Source organism: Opisthorchis viverrini (assembly GCF_000715545.1).
Source record: "Opisthorchis viverrini unplaced genomic scaffold opera_v5_15, whole genome shotgun sequence".
In the NCBI taxonomy this organism is placed as follows: domain Eukaryota; kingdom Metazoa; phylum Platyhelminthes; class Trematoda; order Opisthorchiida; family Opisthorchiidae; genus Opisthorchis; species Opisthorchis viverrini.
The window spans coordinates 424,139-441,180 of record NW_008751671.1 but is presented as its reverse complement, the minus strand read 5'-3'; the positions used below and the strand labels follow the sequence as shown (position 1 = coordinate 441,180).

General features: G+C 42.9%; 1 protein-coding gene across 1 annotated transcript in view; it reads right to left on the bottom strand.

Annotated features, from left to right (window-relative positions):
* Nucleotides 1-12,550, bottom strand: part of T265_12784 (hypothetical protein) — a gene marked incomplete at both ends in the record, with an annotated part of 29,817 nt that extends 17,267 nt beyond the window's left edge. The window contains 8 exons of the mRNA XM_009165484.1: nucleotides 1,188-1,418; nucleotides 2,635-2,746; nucleotides 4,170-4,273; nucleotides 4,432-4,792; nucleotides 4,843-4,923; nucleotides 4,968-5,117; nucleotides 5,148-5,252; nucleotides 12,356-12,550. Of these exons, the coding sequence (XP_009163748.1) occupies nucleotides 1,188-1,418; nucleotides 2,635-2,746; nucleotides 4,170-4,273; nucleotides 4,432-4,792; nucleotides 4,843-4,923; nucleotides 4,968-5,117; nucleotides 5,148-5,252; nucleotides 12,356-12,550 (1,339 nt within the window). The remainder of the gene's footprint in view (nucleotides 1-1,187; nucleotides 1,419-2,634; nucleotides 2,747-4,169; nucleotides 4,274-4,431; nucleotides 4,793-4,842; nucleotides 4,924-4,967; nucleotides 5,118-5,147; nucleotides 5,253-12,355) is intronic.
* Nucleotides 12,551-17,042: the final 4,492 nt, after the last annotated feature.

Below are 17,042 nucleotides of genomic sequence, written 5' to 3'. Positions count from 1 at the left end.
ACACAAATGACCGGCTAAACAACTACCATCACAATTGCACGTATTGGGTTTGCTGTTACGATTTATGAACATCCTATCGGCAGCACACCCATCCAGTTAAACACTCACACTGAAATTCTCCTCGCCCACGTGCATCGAATTTCCCCCTTCATTAGACCAGACGAAAGGGAGTTTAATCCGTTTCATCGTGATGTTGTGGTCACATCGAGGCAGGATATATATTGCATGTTGTTTATGTTGTATATTAAACAAGGATTGGTATACAGTGATGGCTTAATTCATCTATCCAGATTTTTAGGTACATAGCTTGTTTTTACTTGGATGCATTTGCCATTCAGTTGAGCACTACATGTGGCGGAGTTCTGCAACTTAAATCGTGCACCTCACCTCCGAAACCATGCTATTTCCCAATGCAGTGGACAAAACCTTGAAGAAGACTCCTGTTGATCAGTTCGGACACCGTGTAACCATCCGCTTACTCAAACACGTTTCTCTGTCGGCTACTGTAAGTCTTCGCTCGAAAATGGACGCCCATACATCACGCACTATCGATTCGTCTACCGGCCCGCTTAAGGGCATACCCACACGATGAACGCTGCTCGCATGCATTCCGTTATTCCAACGCAATTCGACGAAAAATCACCAAGTATGAGTGATGGCCAGAGGCACAAATTCTGGCGTTAAAGGCCTGTCAATGGTCTGCTTTCGGTTAATCAAGCATCGGGAAATTAAAGTCTATAAAAAATAAGCCAAGGATTGTCCCACGCAAGCAGATGCACCATAGAAGTCTTTGCTGGAGTTGCCGGCTGCGATGTGTGCTATCTGGAGTATTCTTGTTTGGAAGCTCAATCTGATAGTAAAAATAAGGCGCGTTGTAAATGGTGTTAAAACCTGAACACAGCACCAAATCCCTCTAACCAATCCGTTCCTCTTCTCCGCTCGTAGAGATACCGTAGAAAGCGTTGACAGAAGTGGATAAATTATGACTAGTCATCCATCTATCCAGGCAAATAGCAGAAGTTACTCACTGAATAGTGTTGATATGCATTAGGAGCCAAGTAATTTGCCTGATATCGAAATGTTTGTGCCACTAGCCATTAACTACGTGTGTTACCACACATTCTTTCCATTGAGCAATCCAACTAATATGTCTAAGACGAATACTTTAAATTTTGGTCATGTCATACCTCCACCTTCGGATCCTGGTACGGGTGAACCTTTGGATCCAGCGTCTACGATGTATTCAAATGGAGTCAAGTTAGGTGGTCGGACACATGTGGTGATACTCCATCCCCGACCAGATTTCGGTTGTCTTGGCAAGGTTAGCAGATCAAAGCGTATTACTCCACCAATGACGTGATACTCTCCCAAATCGACCGCATCTGGGCACAGGTCAGCACGCTCCCATTCGTCTGGCTCTGAAAAAGAAATAGGGAAGGTTATCGATGACTCCTAAATATTCAAAATACTCCAGATAAACACAATGCAAAAAACTTGTCATATAACCGTCTTAAGATTGAAAAGAGAGCAGAGTACCCGAAAAATCAACGATCAACTACCGCAGGGCTCCTCACCTAGCAGCAACAAAGAATGGGATGTTTCTATTGTGTTCATACCCATTCAGCTAGACGCGAGTACCGTGTAGGTTTGTTGAAATTATTCAGCAAGGCCAGCACTAGTCAGTGTAGGACCAAGTATCAAATCAGATATGGCGGCAATGACGATACCGATTAAAAACAATAAATACATTTACATATATTTTCTTTGACGGCACGTGCTACTCATAAGGTTGCTGAGCACACAACTAGTTCCACCATTCTTTTGGCTTAGCGAATGGTGTCAGTCCTCAAGTTTCCACCAAAGTGATGTTTCAACTAAACCAAAGTTGTATATGATCCACGAACCACATTAGTTGAGTTGTAACAAGAGATTCAGCTGAATGAAGCTGAATATCTGGTTTATGATTTTCTTCAAGTGAATGCGCTCCATGAGGGTGTCTCATTTTTCATTTGGTATTGTATTCGTGATATCGCGGTATATATTTTCTGACGGACATGGTACTCACATATGTTGCCAGTAAACAAGGCAAGAATCGATAGCTTTGAGTTATTCAAATGACGCGGCACTTTTAACTGAAAAAATTGAGAATCTGTTCAAGGGGTAACAGGGTTTTTGGATAATGGCCTGGGCCAAGTTTTCCCGTGATGGTTAGTGGTACGAACAAATACACACCGTAAAATGCCAGCTTGGAGTCAGAAGTATCCACTGTTAGTTCTTTATCGGCTTTCAATATCCAGCTATCACATGTTTTGAGAATATGCAGCTTTCCGTAGAAGTCTGTTCCTAGTGCCACCGAAGAGGGCGTTGCCAATCAGAGGGAAACAGCCATATACTTTTCTTACTTTTAATTTGCTTTCGACAGCTAGTTAAACAAATCGTGTCAACAAGTATTATTTAACCTCAGTTGCGTTTGGCCAAGTAGTTCTGATTGTTGACCCATTCTGGCCGGTAGAAATCTACTTAATGTGGGAACGCAAATCGGTAGCATACCGCTACTGCAATTAAACCTACACCTAACCTATATAAACGTCTTGCAACTGAGCGTTCCATGTTACCAAAAAATTCACCACCAACCTGGAGTCGAGATGAGATCTTCAGGCGGGGGTTCGATAATCTCTTCGATTTCGACCGTGGTTTCTTCAGCGTCACCCGAGTGAGATGTTTTATTTTGATCAGCAAAAAGATCCTAAATGAAAGAATAAAAAAAGAATGGTATGAATACACTCGTCCTCCAATGTTTTGGAATGAATGACATTCTCAAACGATTGCCAGAAGGCTCTTTCGGACTCTGCCCAATCAGTTCCCTATTACCCAGGAATTCTGTGCTTTGGTTGTATTGAACCTGGTTTTACTCGCCGTTGTGCATGTGGACGAGGGAGTGAAAGCAACGAATAACAATGGTGAACTTCTAGAGGGTAAATCAAGAAGTTTATTTTGGTTTAGAATATTGATCTTTAGTCAGATGCAAACAACCTACACATCTGCTTCTGGAGATACAGCAACTGGTAGAGTGGTTTGTGGTTACACCCAGGTAGTCTACGGAAGTCACTATAAGCACTACTGATATTGGCCGTGCACTGTTGAACATTAGCCATTCCACGCCCTGAAACCATGTTAAATTTTTCCTGAAAGCTCCATCAGTAAGATAATACCAAAATAGAAAAGACAGAGGGCCAACTGCAAGCCTGTCTAAGCCTTCCGTTGTGCCAGACCACCAGCGTCCTGCTGGACCATCTGGGTGCCATCACCAATATTGTCCTCCACAGTCAAATGTGATGGCATTTTCATACAAGAGTATCAGTTTTACACCACATTAATCTTTCGTCTTCGCCTTCATTCACTTTTCATACACCTGTCCGATAAAGTTACTCTGGATTCCACGCCGAGCGCGACAACTTTTTACAACAAGTCAATTTGCGTAGCACACAACCAGGTGAGTCGTCTTCTTGGGGACATTTGTTGAACGAGTCACTACTGTTTATTCGGACACCTATCTTTCGATTTTCTCGCTGCACCCCGGTGTGGATGACAAAAGCGTTGTTCTGACAAGACTGGCCTATGTTATACAAGATGTAGTGGTCAATCACTGACTGACGATCGGATTTATTGGAACATCTAGAGGTTCGAAAACTCCTTGACAGACGCATAGCTTCCATTACTGATCTTTCAAGTAAAATATCCACCAACATTCTTGGATTCACAGTTCGACGATATCAGCTATTGTCCTTAGTCTATCCATGTCCACCCACTTCACCCTTATTTTTCCAGATCGTTGGTAAAGAGGACTGTGGTATTTATGACCACTCCACAACATGTGAAAGCTTTAAAGCTGATGGTGATAATGACATGTGCATTGAGGTCATTCAGGACTGCGCATTCACTCGCTGAAGCTGTCTCCATTATTTATTACCGAGTAGTTTCTCTGATATTGTTGCAGTTTTCTTATAAAGAAACTGAGTTTCCCCAGCTAGTCAATTTCATTGCTGGTATGTCATCAGAAAGTTACTCCAGAAGACATGCGAATACGAACATGGTTCTGTCGACACAAGCGGTCAGATATCAAGATCCCTAAGAGTTTGCTATTAACGGGGCATAGCCGTCAAACGTACCACAGCCAATTCTTCTGTGGTTGCCTTTTCCGTCAACTCCGACTCTGCGTGCATTGTGTGCGTTTTGGCTTCCTTCTTGGCCTTATCCTTCGGAGCTTGAATTACTGCCACAGGTGGAGGAGAAGCAAAAGCAGTCGAGTTATTAGGCCACATAAAGACACTCCGCCCAAATATTCGCCAGTTGTTGAACTAGTCTAGACTCATGGTCAGAAAATGATTAAAAGTGAGACAGACTGTTTCATGCTGAACCTAACTGACTTACTTTTTTTCCTCGCCTTTCGTGATACGTAGGAAGCACATTCAACGGAATAGTTATCGAACTTCATGAATGAAATTAGAAAACTACAATCGGACAAGGTCAGGAATTTGGGTATGTCAAACGTGATGTCCACATCGGCGAATGTAAATTGTCGTATACTAAAAGTTCGGGAGTAATGAATGAATATAAAGTACCGTGGATTCTTGGACAGGTTAGCCCAGATACAGACAGCAATCCAGTCGTTCCGCCAAGTCTTCTGCAGGTTTGATGTCTCATGATCCGCAAAATGCACTGCTCGAGACAATGTCTCCACAGTGGCACGGTCTAACTTTTCATGTACCAACTGGCGTAATTCGTGCATGGTCTAATGAATCGTGAATGGATACTAGTGATACTATTTTGCATTTGACATACTCTTCGGTAAGTGAGTAGGGTTTGGGCATCTTCTTCATTTTCACCGATATCTGCTACCAAAGTTTGTAGTTCGTCGATTAGCTGGGTTCGAGAAAAAAAGTGGAAAATTTCGGCGGGTAGCCTACTTTCAAACTGTGCACACTGTCATCCATTACCTCTTCCATTGTCAAACGTGTCTCATCCAACCTCCAAAGACTCATAAAAGTATTGACTTCTTTCTCTATGCTTGGATTTGGAGAACCATCGCATCGGAAATACCGTTTCCACTGAAATTTCTAAGATCAGATGGGACAATGAATTCTCACGGCATAATCAGCTCGTCGTTCAGCCTCCAGCTGTTCCAAGCGAATTCGATGTTCATGTAAAAGTTCTCGAGTTTCATTTAGCTCTGTTTTTCTCCGTCTTAATTCCTTCAAGGAGGAGGTAAATAAAAAGACAATTAGAATTTGCTTCATCTTACAATCGTCACCATGGTTTGTGAGTGAAATCGGAAAATAAAATATAGGTAGCAAATGACAAGTTACCGAAATACAGTCCTTATGCTTTTACGTCCATTTTGCACAGTTTTATGAATGTATAGATACGTTGCGTCTAACTCTTGTTTTACAAACATCTGAGAAGTCCACCGACACAGTACTGCCCTAGGAGAAGTCTCAGCATTCATGACGGAAGTAGAGAAGAACCAATAAAGTTCCTGTTCGCTTACTCTTCAGACACTCTAGAGTACTAGTGAAATGCAAAGCACTTTTTACTATGGATAGATCCAACGTAACCGGGGCCAAACTATGGTAAGTTTATTGAAATTTAATACAATTATGCCTCAGAAGAATTATCGAATAAATCTAGTGGACCGACTAACGAACTTCAATCATTATGCGAAAAGTCACCTAATTTTTAATCCCCTTCGGGCCACAGAATACAAATTTATAGAAACATTTGACGCCATCTAACGTACCGTCCGAATGCAGAATGTTTTGAATGCCAAATCGCGCGTTCGCATTGTACATTTTCATTGGAAAACTGCCAATCCTAAAATATTTCCGGATGAAACTTTTTTTCTCTCAAATAGTTGGCCAACAACTTCGGAGTGTACTTTGTTTCTTAGTGTTTAAAGCAGCTTTTGTAAAGGTGGATTGGACTGATTCTGAACCGTTTCAAAGAAATTGCTCAAAACCGTTGCACATCCTTGATTGGTACTTATTAACTTAACGCGGCAAACCAATACAATGCACGCCAGCTTTCATTATTAGGCATTATTACTGCAACGGTGATGATCAAGCAAATGTGCAAACAGATATTACCACAGTGCTGAACAGCAGTACTCAAGAAGACATACACCTACACGAATAGACGAGGGAAAGATAAGGGAAAACTGCAAAGTATAGCCGTGCCTAGTACCTCGATAAACATAGATAACCAAAGGCGCGCTGATCTGTTCGCGAAACACTCCAGAGGGCCACCACAAACAAAGTGCTATATAACAGTAAAAATGACTATGATGCTGAAGGTCAATGTCTGAGAAATATGCAGAAACGTTGAAACAGACCTAATCAGACCAACAAGTTACCCGTGATATCGGTTGAGGATGATGCTACATCACAGTCTCACTGACTACTCAGGAAATTTAGTGCGATTCCAAGAAACATCGGAAGAAAATCCACGCAGTATCTGTGAACCTCAGCAAGCACCCGAACACATGGACCTTGCTATATCTTTGCAAGAACTGAGGGAAGCTGAGAAAATAGTATTTATTTACAAATGGACGAAGGTTTTTGTCACCAAAAGACTTGAGGCAAGACGCTGAGTTCACCTGCCAAGGAATCCTTTGGTGAAACCAAACTAGAATGTCTTGGTATCTCGAGGACACTTGGACGAATGTCACGTAACAGCCTGACTAGAGGCTGTCAAGGGTCGGAATATATTCCGAATAGGAGAACTGAAATGGATACTTCAAGACCAACCACTCCACCATGATACCTTGACGATATCTGCTTTGGAAGCCATAAGGTGGAAGCATATCTTTATTCTTTCTCAACATCGGCTGTCTTGTTTTGCAGTGAATCTATTTCTGCTTCGCTTAGTTTTTATGGAGAAGATGCAGCTCTTTCCATTTCATACTCGTGTCTTTCCAGTGACCTACTTCCCCTTGGATCAGCTATGGCTCCTTTGGTGTCATGAACACAGTAAACGCCACTTCTACAAATATTCTTGTTCTGTGTTTGTTGAACACAGTACTTTTAGTCTTCACCTAGAGATCTTCCTGCCATTTTCCTCCAGTGGCCTTTCTGCCATTTTTTACCAAATATATCGGTTGGTTTTCGCTGGTGAAATTATTGCAATTACAGCTCTGAAGTCTCCTAATCTCTTGCATATCTTGTGCATAATTCGCCCTCTCTAAATTCTTTGAAATGGGTCCAGAGTTTGTTTCACCCTGGATTGCTTCCGTCATATTTTATTTTGTGGTCATTCCACATAAATTTGATTTTTGGTAACTGACGGAAGGTAGTCTATCTAACCTTCCTTTGTCAATGTTCTGGAAGCTGTGGCTAACCATCAAAGGATTGTTTTTTATTATTGTTCCACTGTCACTATTGTGATTAATGCCTGGCCAAACTTTCAGCTTTCTTATTGCAACAATTCTCTGACCACGCAGCCAATTTATGCTTCTTTGTTTGTTCATTATAAGCCTCAGTCCATGCCCATTTACTAAGGCCATATATCCCTCTTTCTATGGGTTGACGGTCTTTTAAATTCTTTGTCTTCTTGATTTATAAGATTCTAAACTGAAGCTGCCATCATTTATTCGACCCTGAATGACTGCACTGTCGTTAGTGATTCAAGAACCATCCAGTTCTTTCGTATCAACATAGTTTTGGGTATTCTGCTGCCTTGCCACTTTCCTTATTGTGAAGAAAAGACTAACATGTTGGATAAGGGATGTATTGCTGGCCCACAGCAATTTTTTTGAGGTGCTTGCACCTTCAAACATTCAATCAAGCCATCTGAATAGAAACTGAAAACAAGGATGCTACTTATATCGATAAACCACTATGCCTTGCAGAATCTCCAACCAAGTGTAGAGGATATGATGGCAAATTCATTCTGGAAGGCAAGTCCCACTGACAACGCCTGGACTTTTCGTAATCGCTTTTATACTTTCCCTGCTAAGCCACATCTCTGGTTCCGAAGGGACAACAGCACTCTTTGCCAAATGATTCGGCTTTTAGTACCGCACACATTCTTTGATCAAAGTCCTTTTTGCAGGACAAACACTATTTTCGTGAATGACCATTGGTTTTAAGGCAACGGTTGTGAAAAATTTGAAGATGAACTGGTCCCGCTACTGGCATAAGCTACGTTTCGTAGCCACACAAAATAACGGAACGCACTATATCCCGATTCACACGTCTCTTGACGTTCAGGGATACGCCAAATTGCTGTCACAACTATCTCACATTCGCAAACGCGACCCGAGGCTGAAGATTCGTGCTAGGACCTTGTGGGTCACACCACAATCGGAAACGATATGACACACAATTCACACAAATTATTTTTACAAATTTGAGTGTATTCTTGGGTTTTAAGTAGTGTGCTCGGTAATTGGTTGTCAAGAAGCATTACTTCACACTTTGAAAAAGTAAGGATGGGATAACCCTGATCAGTTCATCCGGAAACATCTACGCATTGTCTTCCCCAAAGACCAGAACAATGTTGTTTACATATTACAGATCGACAAAATTTTCGATATAACCTGTCTGAACACTAGGTCCCGTTTAATTATCTCGTGGATTACAAAGCTAAATAGGGGTGGCGAGGGCAAGCATCTCTGTCCCACACTACTTTGTATGCAAAAACATTTGGGAAGCTATACGTGTCTTTGCACGCTTGAAAATCTGAGAATATAAGGACCTGATTTTGTTCACAAACATATAAAGCAGTCCTTGCTGAACAAAAGTGTTAACTGAGCCAAATGAGCCTTAGAAATCCAGAACTACCAAGGTTATGGGTCATCTATACATATGGCATTCTTTTACCAGCTCTCGGAGTGTAAAGATTGGGTCCACTTAACCTGCTTCATGCGGGCACCCCCCTTGCTATTCTCAAGTCAGTGCTTCACGGGCCACAATAGGGCGACGAAAGATAACTGACACGAAGTATCTCCCTACCACTAGAGTCAAACCGGGTCCTTCCTGATTACTGCGTTCACCATTAGGCTTATTTTGGAAATCAACCTTGACACGAATTCATACTAGTTGTCTGGGTCAGTGTCCTCTTCATAAATGTGTGCTCTGACTGAGAGTTTCACCATCAATCTGGAACATGCGAATGTAAGGGCAGGAACACAGTGATACTTGAGGGAAAATATTCAGTCATATGCCACAAGAGTCGTTGGCGGTTACAGATTCACGGTACAGGATTACAGTGTAGTTAAATGGTCCAAAGCGCTTGGCCCAGCAGTCGAAACATACTTCTTTGTTTTGGACGGCTGCATCACTCAGATACCTCATGGATCTACTCACCGGCTGTTCCAGGGATTCCATCATGCAGATGAAGTGTAATACTCTTTCAGGGATTTTGCGTTTCGGAACCGCTTTCATTGCCTAGCTGGCCCGATCCCAGTAGGTTTTATGCTGCCATAGGCTAACATCTTGCCATTTTTCGTAAAATATCTTTCCAGCAAGTGCCGACATCTAACGGTATAGCACTTGATAGTGAGAGAGCAGAAAACGATTCCGACGGAATAGTCTAAACTGAACTTTGCCAGTCTATCAGTGACTTCTTACTTTGCCCTGTAATCGAAGGAGGGAACAAATGCAGACGAGTGCATTATCGAAATTCACAGAATTTTTCAAAACATGCGTCGGTCAGTTGTCACTCCTCACAATCCGTGACTGATGCCCCCAATATTGATAATAAAGAATCTAATGCTGCAAAACCACAGTAAGCGACCAACTGAAGTAGTTGTCATCAATTTTAAAATCCAAGTCGATGACTTAATTGAGTTTCAAGTATGCTTAGATCGCCCAGTTGTGCAGTCAGATTTCCGGCGACCCCAACCAGCAAATGCTAAAGGAAGTAAATTATGCGAGAAAAAATATACGAAGAAGGATTGGTATCAGCGATATACTTTCCCATACGATTTTACATTACTGAATAATTTACCTCAACGTCGGCACGTTCTTTTTTCCAGTTTATCACTTTTATGATTAGGTTTTTTCTACCAATCATGATCCTCAAATAGCTTTTGGTTCAATTACTCAAAGGAAATCCCATTGAACATGTGATCTTTAGCCTACACCAAAGTGTCTGTCACGAATCAATCACTTTCCGCTGATAAACACAGTTTATATTTGATTAGAACAAAATTTTGTCTCCTGATAACTTTGTGGCGTTTTGTGGTTGCTTCAAAACATCTTCCTACAAAAGACTTGTGTACGGTTATCGCAACGTGAACACACATATTCTGCGGATCAAACAAATTTTATTATGTATAACCTAGATTCACTAAATCCCCAGAATGCCAGAATTCCGTAAATGTGAGAAAGCACACAAGTGGGTGTTTACAGCAGGGGTTTAGTTGGTTTTGGCAACATCACACCTCGAAATTTCTAGCCTGGGAAAAAGTTGGAGAATATGCAAGCCTGGTTGAATCTCAAATGTAACTAAAACGGTCCCTTAAATTTACTTCAGCAGAACTACCCACAATCATCAGGCAAAAATGAAGCTTAGTTAAAGTAAATTAAGTTTGGTATAGCGAGTGGACAAGATCGCCAACCTTGCGGTGTCCTTCAAAGTAATTATGTTGACTTCCAACACAGGAGCCACCCAAAAATATAGATGGATCCTTTTGGCTGAGCATCAGGGTTAAATTAAAGGTTATTCAATAACTCTTTTTGGAAAAGCGCTAGTTTTACCGGCTTAGCTGTGACATAATAGAAGCAGATTCCTCCTTGCTTTGGCAGGAGTGATGTGAAATCTAACAATACCCCTAAGATTCAGAAGAATGTGAATCTTGAAGTCCGTTTTGCGGCCGAAATCTTTTGAACCATGAGATCCCGAAATTCGGGCTCTTGGGAGATTGCACAGTTTCCCACAACTTGATGCCGCTGGCAAATATTTCACAAGGGAATTCAAGGTTGTGGTGGATTTTTGATGAAAACAATCGATGTTGGAGCGACGTGAAAGATTCTTTAGTAGTGTTAGGCATTTTTTTAACGCTATGTCAACCAGAGAAGAAGTCGTTCATCTTCTGGGTAACAAAGAACCCCTTGCAGTATGGGACACCGTTATTTTATATGCTAGTTTCTTCTTCAGGGTCAAGCCTCTTTGAAACTTCGAAACTAATGACACTCACCTCAAATCACACACTAAATTCCTCGGTCCAACTGTCAACAGTCAGCGAGAAGTTTGAAAGTCCAGGTCCTAACTACGTATTCCCATTTTTTGCGTTGGAAAACTAGTAAGTTCAGCTTCTATGGGGGCCTTTCCAGCTCATACGTGACTGTTTAATTCGTTAATTTGAGGAATAAGAGAGACTGTTCTGTGGCCGGCAAGGGTGCGCCTTTTTTCATCCTTGTGAGTGGGAATGATAAGCCTATTTTTCAACGGCCGAATCAAACAGGCTTTGAAAGAACTTGGACAGTTCGCCAACCAGACCGATCGCATGATTGGAGAGAATTCCGCACTCATTCTTATCGATCCTTAGGGCTGAGTACTGATGAAACGTTGATAGTTTGATTGGAATACAGTGAACATGAACTGTATGTGGGCACTGTCATCTCCACTTGGGTTAGAGACGATATATAGAGGCAACAAAACAAGGATCCCCTAGGTGACTCTGTGCTGTTTAAGGATTTTCGGTAAGCGATAACTGGAGAAAGTGCAAGACGAGTATTTTTGAGATAGCCAGATTGCTTTTACAACAGGTTGGGGTTCCAGGGAAATCGAAGAATGGGTGGTGAGTCCCAGTTCCTCTTGTCCACAAGCCTTAATTGATTGCATTGACTTCACAAGTTAAATTAATCCTTTCGGGCTGATTACACCAGATTCCCTTGGAGCGCCTCCACGCGCACCGCTGATTCGGCTCCTAATCCAAATATAGTGCGCTGGAATGCAGATGGTTCTACTCATGGAAGCAGTGTGGAAGGGTGAAATACAGCCTGCAAATCTTGCGATGGCAATCACCGTTGTTTGCATTCCAGTGAAGTTTAAGCATCGCTGTACAATAGTAAGCTTAATGGCTTCCTAGCATTTGCATGCACAATTCAGATTTACATGCCCTGGTGCTCTAGGGCATGACAATCTACTTTCGTACTTAGTCGTGGGCACAGTTACAAAGCGAAAAAACACAAGGTGGATGGTACTGGGTAAAATTCACTTTAGTTCCCACTCTCCTACTTCTGCGAATTGAAGAATTATTCGAGGGACCAAGAGGAAGACAGCGAATCTGCTGTGCAATTTAATTAGTTTACTTACAATGATGCAAGAACAGAAGATAGAAGGATCTACTTACTTCTTTTTCTTGAACTTGCTTTTTCCTCTTTTCTTCCTTTTCTCTCAGCTGCCGTGCTTTCTCCTCTTCCTCAGCTTGCAGTCTTGCTTCATCTTGACAAGGTCTAAATGGGGAACAATGCAACCTACCTTCTTCGGCTCTTTTTCTGTCCTCCTCCTCTTTCTTCTTCTTATCTGCTGGCAACAATTTAGACGGCTAACACGTAGTAAATGTTTCATTGGGATGCATACCATGGTCACTCAAAAATGTGCGTCCCAGTTTCCATGACAAGGTCAAATTAAGGTACACATTAAAACCGTTCCAGGGCATACGTTAAAGACAAAAATAGAAGACCCAAAAGCTAAAGGCTTGAGTCTTCTGGAATTTCGCCCCATCCATGGGTTGTTGATATTAGTGAGATTAATGGTCTCATTAATTTTCGTGATAGACAGAACGGAGTTATGCACAGGATTGAGGCATCTGCACTGCCTTTATTGATATGTTTGTTCTCGACGTTCACTGGCCTCCGATCACCTGAAAAGCAAGGTTTGCGATGTTCTTCAATTTCCTCGCGCTGGGTGGTTAACTTTCCAGCGTGAGGATCCAAATAAAAGCAAATGAAAGTGAGTTGGCCTTGGTCCTATTATTTGTGCGGGCAACTGCCTGAGGAAGTGATTCCACGGAACAATGCCCCGGAATCAGGAGAACGCGCTCCAAAAATTGAAATACTATGAGCTTGTCCAAAAAAGTCACAACAAAGTCTCAGTTTTTCTTCGGAAGTAAAGATGATGTAGGGAGAAATGACCAAGGTTCTTCAAATGCATTTCGTAATCAATGGGCCTGGGGGCGGTGAAAACAGCTTTATAAGCTCGCGGTACACCCTCACCGGGTGCTGCACCTCTCCTGATTCCAGATTAGGCCACTTTGTTAGCATATCCAGAAGGCGAACTGGCAGAGGCTCCATATAGTGTTTCAAAGTTCATGCTAGCAGTATGGGGAAAATCGTTCTGAGTCATCTGAAGAAAAATGAATACCCGTTGGGCCAACTTTTCGTGACGAGCCAAAAAGGATTCGCCCAAATAAGCCCGGTCCCCAAAATCCCTTTTGGAGCCTAACTTAGAATTTTTCTGATTCAGCCCATCATACATGACAGAGGCGTTCGCAAAGTTTTCTCTGAGCAACATATGAACACGGCTTTCATCATTCAGTGCAGTACCATGGAAACTTCAATATTTGAAGTTGCCTACAAAAATTGAATAGAGAACTTCAAGCGCATCGATGAGGTCAGTTAACGGACTCACCGAGTGTTACACAGGACTGAAGCTTTCGCCTAAGCTTAGGGGGTCGGTTTGACTGTTGTCGTTCAGCAGCTTTCCTTCGCCTGAGATGAAGAAACGAAAAAGGGTGCAGCGCTGCTCTTCATGTTCTCAGTACGGGGCAGCAATTTGCCAGCGCGAGGGCACAACTGAAATGGTGTCTAAAATGTGCGTTGAAGTGGGTGCTAGATGCAAGTTGTACAACAGTCGAGGGGATGTCATTACACGCACCAACTACCCGAAATGAGAAAAATTTTGCCCCGTAAAATTGTGCGCTAAGAGCACGAAAATGTTTTTATTATGTTCCCGCCGCTTTTTAGTTGAGTCGGTGGTGAAAAACCTGTTCACATATTCTGTTGGTCTCCTCAGAGGTGGCCATTCGCAAGGGCGAAGTGGTCATGCACCCTGAGACACGTCTCATATCTAACGAATTCACTGCTCGTTGGTCGCGCCTAATGAATGTTACAACATTTTTTAGTCTGAGGTCGACGACTAGGTTAGCATATTCAAGAAACGGACAGAAGTATGTCCCGTATAGTGTCTGGAAGTCCATGCGAGTAATGGCGCGGAAGGTTCGCCAAATCCTTCATGGAACGACGAACATGATTTGGGCCGACTTCTAGTGGTGCGATACGAAGGCCATTTTGAAGAAAGCCAGATAACTAAGCACTTTTGGCATCTCTCATCGCAATGTCTTCTGGTCCGTTCTCCAATGGGCGTTCGCTGAAGCACCTTCAAATGACATACGCGAGCATTTCCCATCATCGAGAGGAAGGGGCCAGTCCAATGACCAATGCTCTGGAGCGGCTACGTCCACTTAGGGGCGCTGGCATTTGAACCGCGGAATTTCAAGTTGTTCACACAAATTGGACGTGGATTTGAAATAAATCTGGATGTTTATTGACCTAGAAACTGAAGCGATCCCCAAACGAAGCTTCGAGGTACTCAAGCGGAGACCGGGGCCGAAAAACGGTAGGTCGAAGCCACTTTAATTCGTAATGTTTTGTCTAAGAGGAACGCCTTACCCAGCGTAGAATGTCCCCCTGAAACATATGGGCAGTAAGCTTTTGAACAATGGGACGTGTGCGAATGACTTTGAGAAATCGAATAAGCGGCCTACGAGATGAGTCCATCCTACTTAGCTTGAGTTAAACTGCCCACAAGTTCAAGCACGTTCAGAACGCAGGAACGATTTGGGAGAGTCCATATTGCACTTAGTATATTAGGTTTCTCGTGTTGAGGTGATTTAAGATGACTCGCCTCAGGATGCTTAACACCGTCCTGCACAACATGCTAGTGGGGTTAATAAGCATGTAGCCCCAAGGTGCTAGTCGGTCACCGGTTTTATAGATTGGTGTGAAGCTTTTTAGTTGCAGCTGACAAAACGCCATATAGAAATGCCTTAAAATTGTGAGCGAAATTTCCTTCAGCATCTTTGGATGAACATTGTGCGGTCCCAAAGCGCTGAAGTGGCTTATATTTTGCAAGAGTAATCAAATGCCCTCCTCCGTGAAGAAGTTAGCTTTCGGCCGTTCGCAGTTACTCCTTGAAAAGACTGGATGTGATGAGGTCGCTGGGGAAGAATACAGGCCCGGATGGCTTTCTCCGTAGTCTTCAGATACCACCTGTGGGTCACTTGTGGGGTTCCCGTTTCTCTCTCAAGGAGAAAATAGTTTGATAATTTCTCCAGCGGTGTCCTATGCACTTAAACAGCACATTTTTGCTTATCTGGACGACGCACAGTATTGTGGCTTGTTTTCGTATGTTCCACTGGCGGTTTTCGAGTTTGCAGCATCCCGTATTTTACGAAGATAAAATCAGTAACCGTCAAGAGACGATGTCCATAGGATCTCCATTGTGGATCAGTTCTCAGGGAGGGTATATCGGCTGGAATTCTCTCCCAGAACCTTCTACTAGAAACGGAAGCCTTAATTCAGCGTGCAGTGCTTCCTAGAATCTTACAAGCCTGGAGTTTGCAAAACAATAAAGCACTTGCGACCCGATCGAAGGCTAATAATATACAGAAAATATGGCCTCCATCACAAGCCCTCTGTTTTCGGCTTGCTTTCGGCTGTCGAGGACTGCAGCCTGAATTCAAAGAGCGGCTCGCGCTTAAGCATCGGTTTTGTTGTTTATTCGATTACGCTCGCTTCTGTTTTATGTTTGTGCTGACTCACAGTTTGCCCGCGTTCAACATAGCAAATTTGACGTACGCAGAACTTTTAACCACAGTGGTTTCTGTTTCAGGAAGTTGGCCCCAAGCGTCATGAGTGACGATTGCACTCATACTCACTTTGAATACTTTTATCGGAGTGGAGTAGCAGGCTGCTTGTTTCATATTTTCATCAGAACATATATATATACATATATGGCTGCCTCATGAGCCGGAAGCTTCGAGGCTAGTTTCGTCCAGATTGACTAACCGGCGATTGTGTTGCGTTATCGGTTGTCTCAGCGGTCGAGGGAAACGTCCCTGGGCAAAAGACCATGTTTGCGTCTGCCCACCAAACCAAGGGAACATTAAGCTAGTGCTTTGGCGTGAATTTCGCTCCTGCGATTTCTTGTTTAATAGAGAAACAGGGTCGTTAAGTTCAAAAATTTTGGTTTCCTTGCGGAATTTGAATCACTCCGAGCGTTCATGTTCTTTGTGGTCAGTGACCTGCACAACTGACTGGAAGGTGCAACCCGGAGGCGCGGTCGGTTGGAACACAAAAACACAAGATGACGCAACTAATATTGTGTTTGTCAATAGTTCAAAACCTGTTGGTTTACCGTTGAGACTGAGCTTGTCGTGCGCTTCTCTTTTAGAATTGAGAAATTCTACTCCTCCAAAGAAAAATCCCGTGTATGTTTAATCTCTGGAAGATTTTCAATGTGCCCAAAGACCACTCCACATTTTTCCGTGCTGCAGCGGAAGTGGAAGGATCGACAGGAAGCTCTGAGGTTATCCATGTTAACCTCGTGATCCTTGCAACCATTTTGCATGATGGGATTCGTATTCGAATTTCACAGGACGAGACTCACAGAGCCATTCTGCTAGCTTCCTGTAGTGGTCGATTTGGTAAATGAGTCCGAGATGGTCATCCTGGGCCTCCTCGCGCGTCCGTCCACCAATGACGACATGGCGGTCTTGGCTGCAGTACGAGATTTTTGAGTTACTTCCCACCAGTCCATGGCCTCATACTTGAGGTGGTTGAGTATTCGTTCGGAGAGAGCACCTTGTTGGGGTTATCTTCTAGGCGGATACTTTTTTGTACATTCGTCCTCAAAACCCTTTGAAAAAAGATTCCAGTTTTTGTCGGAGTATTCCCATTGAAATGGAACATATCACAAGGTTGCTGAAAACTCTTCGACAGCCCACGACCGGTTTTGCCCTTCTTAGGGCTCAACAG